This window comes from Crocodylus porosus, unplaced genomic scaffold (genome assembly GCF_001723895.1).
Source record: "Crocodylus porosus isolate Cpor-Errol unplaced genomic scaffold, CroPor_comp1, whole genome shotgun sequence".
NCBI classification, from domain to species: domain Eukaryota; kingdom Metazoa; phylum Chordata; order Crocodylia; family Crocodylidae; genus Crocodylus; species Crocodylus porosus.
This window is the reverse complement of record NW_017728947.1, coordinates 59,894,954-59,902,349: the sequence shown is the minus strand read 5'-3', so window position 1 is coordinate 59,902,349 and position 7,396 is coordinate 59,894,954. Positions and strand designations below refer to the sequence as shown.

General features: G+C 39.3%; 1 protein-coding gene across 1 annotated transcript in view; it reads left to right on the top strand.

The window, feature by feature from the left end:
* Positions 1-7,100, top strand: part of GREM1 (gremlin 1, DAN family BMP antagonist) — a 7,853-nt gene extending 753 nt beyond the window's left edge. The window contains exon 2 of the mRNA XM_019552343.1: positions 5,609-7,100. Coding sequence (XP_019407888.1) covers positions 5,610-6,161 — 552 coding nt within the window. The 5' untranslated portion in view covers position 5,609 and the 3' untranslated portion in view covers positions 6,162-7,100. The remainder of the gene's footprint in view (positions 1-5,608) is intronic.
* The last annotated feature ends 296 nt before the right edge of the window (positions 7,101-7,396 follow it).

Sequence of the window (7,396 nt, the reverse complement as noted above, 5' to 3'; positions counted from 1 at the left end):
CGCAGGTCCCGCTCGGGCGCTCTGCCGGGGGCTTCTCGCCCATGAGGCAGGTCCCTGGCGGGAACCGCACCCCGCAGCTGCGGGCCGAACACGCGAGGCAGCGGCCGTGGCCGCCCGCCCTGGGGGAGCCCTGCGGGCCGGCACGGGGCTCAAGTGGGGCGCGGCGGCGAAGTCAAGAGCATCCCTTCAAGCTGGGAATCTGCGAGCGCCTCTCTTCAGCCACAGCACCCCCAGGACACTGCAAACACCGCCCTCCCCCCGCCCCGAGAAGCTGTTCTTTCCTCCTTCTTTTTCTGCCAGCGAGATAGATACACTTATGCTGAGTGAGTCTTATGTGCTTAGCCTTGCTGCGTGCCAGGTAGAAAAGGTAGGGGGAATTTAGCAGACCGACCACTCAGTGGTACCAAAGAGTAAACATCTTAAATCTATATATTAAGATGTATTTATATATCCTTTCAGATTAAGTGACCTTTAATTGCTGTCTGTCTGTCTGTGCCAGGCTTATTAGTTATGTTTTGAAAGGCACTGGGTGACTTCTGGGTTTCCAGTGGCCCTGAATCTTTATCCCCAGATGCCTTTGGCTGTCACAAGTTGATAGATACTCAGAACTATCGAGGAGCCATTTCTGGCTTTTCCTTCAACCTCTTTTTTTTTGGGTTTCTGAGAAGGAACCAAAGCACACATAGCCGTTGCTTGGACCCATGGCCAGAACCTTCTGTTTCTTCCTAAAACTTAGGGAGTAGCTATGCCAAGCTATTTGCTTTTTACTGTGCTGTGCAAGTCACAATCCCAAATAGTTTTCCACAGCGCTACCCTTCTGAATATACATTACCATCCACTAGAACAAAATTCTACCAGTACTTCCCACGAATGTGTGGCCAAATCCCTTTGGCCTCACTTCCAGAAAATCTGTTGAAATCAGTGTGACAACTCTCTTGGGAGAAGCCACATTGACTAGCAGAAGACCAAATTCATGCTTTTTTCAGAAGAGTGAAATTTTCAAAAGCAGTTTAACCGGAAGTGTCTCTCCCACTCTCTGGTTCTATTACAGTTGCTGCTAGAAAAGTAGGTTGACGTTCTGTGAAGCTGTTTTCCAAAAAATAAAATCAAAAAAGAACTTGCCTGAAATGTTATTGTGTCTGCTGTACAGGTGCTGGTTATTGTGTCTGTTATATAGGTGCTGGTTTTATATTCTGACCACAGTAAATATTATGTCTCCTTATCTCCATGGAAGATTGCCTCTTCCCTGGCTTTTCTGAGTTTGGTACTTAAACTGTGGATCATTGACAATTATGCAGGAATATTACTATATATGATAAAATCCTCTCAAATAGTGAAACCGGTACAAGCTTCCTTCATTTGCATAACAGACAAGAAGTTGTGATCTGATTCATTAGCTATTAGATGAGAACCATTTGGTAAGTCTAAATCGCATCTTCTGTGAATAATTTTTTGTGATCTCTCTGTAAATGCCTAAGCCCACAATTAGCTATAGTATTTTCTTGTTAGATACACTGAGTGGCTAAAATTTCAGGCCTCTTCAGGTCAATAAGAATTTTGCCACTGGAACAAGAATTTCACATATGATTTTTAAGCAAGCTGCATTGCTCTATTTTAGTACTTTTCACAAGTTCACAATGGAAACAAAAGTACCTTGAAAAATTGATTGCTTGAGATCTTCAAGCTGTAGTCAGAAACATGTAAACTAAAAATCTTACAGTTATACTTTATACAGTAAAATAGAGGAATTATAGATTATTTCTAGAGAACTGATGCTTTTTCGCTCATCTGTGAAGCTCCTTGAACTGTTGTGGCAGATTTAGCTGTAGAAAGTCTAAAGCACCATATATATGCAAAAGATTAATATTAGAACTCAATCCTGCTTCTGTGAAAAACAATGAGAGAAACTTTCTTGGATTTAAGATTTTCAGTTGACTCTGTATTTGAGTTGTGGCAGGTACACAAAGAAGGAATTGATCTTCAAATATTTTGTTACATTATCTTAATATATATTGTAGGGCTGATATTAGGAAGCTGGAGTGAACTTTTTTTTTTTTTTTTTGGTAGTAGTCCTCAATTTGCTAAGGAGATTTTGCAGTTCAATTATTTGTTTGTGCCAGTGTTTCTGCAATAGCTTGAGTGCTGTTTAACTTTCTCCTAAAAATGTTGCAGAAATTTGACTAAAATTTCAGGGCCCAATTCTGCATAGCTCATTTTCACACCTCCTGGTGCATAACTCACGTGCACAGCTTCAGTAGACTTATGCAGCCCCCTTATTTAAAAAAAGATTTTTTGAGCAAATGTCAATTATGAAATAATCAATTTAGCTTCTTCATTTTACACACTCTTACCCATTCCAACTTGCTGCAAGAGTAGAATTTAGGAACTGGATCAAAAAAAAACATTCAGTGAAACCTTGGTTCATGGAACATTAAAAGGTTCTGGTCTAAACATGGGATCATGTGGAAGAATAATCCTTCTTCACATGGCTGCATTTTATTGGGTCCAGGTCCTATGCAGAGTGTACATACTGCACTTCAGATGCTCTCTCTATCAAGCAAGTGGATAGGACAAAGAGTGACTAGAGAGCTAGGTCTGCATTTTTGTGTGTGCTGGCAGTCAGAGCTTGTCTGGTGGATGGATGGAAATGAGCTGCACTTACAGTGTTGATCACAACCTAAGAAAGTCTGATCTGGCAAAAAATTACTACCGAACGCAGACCCCATATCAGGTCAGCACTTATATTACCTTACATTGAGCACTAGTTTGAGTGCTTTTCTGAATTGAGATGCTTTCCAGATTCCAGATCATAGCATTCACAAGTGTGGAACAATCCCACTGAAGTAACTGACTACACGTGGTAGCAAATATTTGCAGGATTTGGCCCCGCAGGACAAACTGGAATTGTCATTAACAGGGTCTTAAAGAAATATGGTGAAGTATAAATGACAGATTTTAAATATAAATATGATACTCTGGGTCTATTCCAGCACTAAAATTAATGGAAGTACGTAGTACTAAGCAAATACCCATAGTTTCCTGGTGCTGCTTAGGAACTAGTCTTTTTTTTTTTTTTTGTCTTTTTTTTCTTTCTTCTATTGCAGGCAATGCCTTGGTTTTTGTTAAGGCTCTGGCACCATGTTGAGTAAATATCATGCACATTAAATGTTTTCTAAATACAGTGTGGGTATACAGTCACCCAAGAGATGGGAGTAAACTTGGATGGAGTCATTCTGGTCTCCTGAGAAAATGAGTTGTTTCAGTTTTCAAAAAGTATTTTAAAGACAAAACTTGTTTAAATAACATTAAGGTTGTAATAGAAACTGAAGAAAGCCAAGAAATGTGAAGTCCAAACTAACACTTGAAATTAGGCATGGTTAGCCTTCAATTAGAATTCCCAACTTTTTTCTTGGTTTGTGTCGGAGCCTTAAGGTTATTAAACTTGAATGTTCTAAACAGAATATTTAATATTATAGTTAAATATAGAAAATAGCCCTTCCACATTTTCCTTAGGATCCAGTAATAATGTTATATGGTAGTATATCTGTCCATTTATGTACAAATCTCCTTTCAAATACAAGCACAGACTGAAACATAAACCTCAATGAATATACTTCTTCATTGTGCCTATCTGAAATTCATTGTACACTAACACTTGAAATAAAATAATAGGATTATTTAACCAAACAAGTTTAAATAAATTCAGACTTTCTATGGCACTTTCCCAAACAAAATCAGTGATTCCCAGTCCCTTTGTTCCTTGAGCAGGGTGGCTTGTGAACATTAAAACAAATGCTTTCCACGTGTTTGAAAAGTTCCAGTAACTAGGAAACTAATACACGTATTTTCTGGCAGTGATATTCAGCCTTTACCTTTTCACGGCTGTCAAGATAACCCTTATAATGTAGGCGTGTGTTCGGTTTTTTGTTTGACCTACTTTGGCTTCAGGCAGGGCAAGTAGAATGAACATCACAGGGGTGTACCCTCTCTTGCTGTCTAATAACATGAACAGGACTTTGTGTTTCTAATACTAATCTGTTCTTTATTAAGAAAACTATTTACAGAGATGTTACCAGTCCAGCCATATGCAAACAGAATGGCTTCCTGTTGCAGCTTCCAAAGTCGTCTTCTCTGTAACCTGTGCTCTCTTCTCCAAGTTCCAGCATCTTTCTTCTTTTTAGCAATTTTTATGCTTGTGTCTTTTGTGGAAGCATTTTCTGACTTCTCATGGCCTTTTTCAAACTCTTCTGTCCTGCAACTCAAACAAGTCCCAGGGTGTTGGCACATCCTTCAATTCCTGATCTAAGCTTGTGGATCCTTGGAAGATGAGAGAGAGCTGCTGAATTTCTTTTTATGGGTGGATGGCAAAATGGATCTAGTTCAAGTAAGGTCTAGTGTCCACGTCTGATCCACCTGCTTGGAAAAATTAGATAAAGTACACCTTTAGGACTGATGTAAATGATGGAAGACATAACAGTCTTCATTTATAAGAGTGCCACGTCATATTAAATATACTGACTAAAATTTAGAGGTGTATAGACTTTTTTACTATTGTATAAAGGAGTTTCTTTGTATAACATGCCAAGAAGCCAGAAGAACCTGGAAGAAAGTACACTTTGAGAGAGATTGCCCTATTTTTTTTTTTTAATTTGGTTGCATTAGCTGCCTTTCATGGTATGCAGGTTTCTACCTTGACTCTGTTGCACTGAGCCTCAGTTGGCCAAATGTAGAGATGCTGTGTACTGGAGTCTGGGTTGGTACAAGCACCTTTCTACTGTAAAGTAACCCCATCAGTGTCAAAATTATATAGGAAAATCAGGCTCCTTAATTAGTATAATGTGCCTGGGGAAAGGGAGTGGAGAAAGATGTATGCAACTGAAAATTAGACTCCTTGCAAATTAGACTTAGCCTGTGTACACAAATACAAATAACCTGAGAGAACCTTCTCCCAGGTTTGTTCTCATGGTAGAAAAACTTTTGCAGAGCCACATGTATAGACATTCAAATGCTGAGGCCCTGAAGAGTGGAGAGCTTGCAGTGTTGACACTGTACAGCTGGTGGGGGAGGAGGGAAGGCCTGTGCGCACATCTTGGTATATTTTGCAGATTCCCTTAGGGTGCCTTGCAACAGATGACAGCAGTGCATAGGGCATCCCCTGTTGGCTAATCCAGACAGACCATGGTGAGCCTGTGTTGTCAGCCTCTACAGACATTCACTTTCCCAGCAAAAACTCTCCTAGAAATAATTTCATCCCAACTGTACTCAGGTTGTTTTTCTCCTGGGCTGGCCATTTTTACTCTGAGGAAAAAAGTTTGAATTTCTGTACACTCATGGTTTCTTCTGGGAGAGCAGTGACTCTCCCAGGAGAAATTGAAAGTCTGTACAAGGCCTTATTTAGTTTTGCCTGTGAATTCAGGCCATTATGTGGAGTTGTACAGACCTGTAAAATATAAGTCCAAAGTATGTCTCCAGCTGTGAACAACTGGGAAGATGATTTCTTTGGTATACTTTTTCCTTAGAACAGAAAACATATTGTATTCTTTATTTCTATAGATTTTGTATGAAATCTACAAGTTATGTTGTATTTTCTCATCCCTTTTCTATATAGGATGGGTCGAACAGTATATGCTGTTGGTGCTCTTCTTCTGCTTGGACTTCTGTTACCCACAGGAGAGGGAAGAAAGAGGAACCGTGGATCTCAAGGTGCTATCCCTCCTCCTGACAAGGATCAGCCCAATGATTCAGAGCAAACACAGACACAGCAGCAATCAGGTTCTAGGAACCGAGATCGGGGAAAGGGCACATCAATGCCAGCTGAAGAGGTGCTGGAGTCTAGTCAGGAGGCATTACATGTCACTGAGCGAAAATACCTAAAGCGGGATTGGTGTAAAACTCAACCCCTCAAACAAACTATCCATGAAGAAGGCTGCAACAGTCGTACCATTATCAACAGATTCTGCTATGGTCAATGCAATTCTTTCTACATCCCAAGGCATGTTCACAAAGAGGAAGGTTCTTTCCAATCCTGTTCCTTCTGCAAGCCTAAGAAATTCACCGCTATGACCGTTACACTCAATTGTCCTGAACTTCAGCCCCCTAGAAAGAAGAAAAGGATCACACGAGTCAAAGAGTGTCGGTGTATATCTATAGATTTGGACTAGACTGAGTTAACTATTTCACCTGTGACACTAGGCTTAGGCAGCCGGTGCCAGTTTAAGAGTGAGTGGCATAACTACCGTATCTTCTGGGGTGGACTCAATAGAAAGGAACCATAGTGAATCACTTAAAACATGGTTTAGGGGAGGGAAGAAATGGGAGGGGGGAGGAAAAGGGTTTGTGAATGTGTGAGAGAGGGGTAAAGAGAGTAAGTGAGACTATACAAAAGAATATGAATGTTTGCATTTTAATTGAGGTGTGAAATACCACTTAAAAACTTACAAATCCAGAGGTTCAATATTACACACATGCATTAGGATTCTTAGTAGCATTGACACTCTCCCTGTTCAATGGGAAAAGTGCAGCTGTGGCTTTTGCAAATGCTTCACTGGACACTGCATTATTTACCTTCTCTATATTAAAAGAAGTATCACATTGGGGGAAATAAGATCCCAAGTATGAGTTTATTCCTAAAGAATATAAAAATAGAATGTTAAAAGGGGTGCAGCCTGTGGTAAAACCTGACTGAAAATAACAGTTGTACTAATTCTATCTGCGTCTTCTGTTAAGGAAAAAAACAAGTGGTTTTGACAGAATGAGTGGGTAAGTAGGCCGGAAGATGACATAGACAGTGAGAAAACACAGTTACAGAGAGCTAGAAAGAACTAGGCTAAGAATTAGTAGGTGCAAGGAAAAAAAGAAGAGAAAGGGAAGTGACAGAACTTAAGAGAAAGATAAAGGGAAAAGAAACACTTTTCTTCTGCTACATTTTGCTTTAATTTATAGGTATTTCCATGTGTACATGTAAAATAAAGAGAAATTATAAACGGGGCTATAAAACACTTCTGAATGCCAATGACATTCTAAATCAATCCTGATCCACTCTTATGTCTCTAGACTCTCTTGATTTATTTATGGTCTTATACTTCAGATAACAGTTCTTTTTATATATATATATATATATATATATATATGTCTGTATGTAATGTGCTAGTAATGTACATCTCTCTCTAGAAATTATAAACGGGGCTATAAAACACTTCTGAATGCCAATGACATTCTAAATCAATCCTGATCCACTCTTATGTCTCTAGACTCTCTTGATTTATTTATGGTCTTATACTTCAGATAACAGTTCTTTTTATATATATATATATATATATATATGTGTGTCTGTAATGTGCTAGTAATGTACATCTCTCTCTATAAAAAGTATCTAGTTACATACATGGGTATTTAC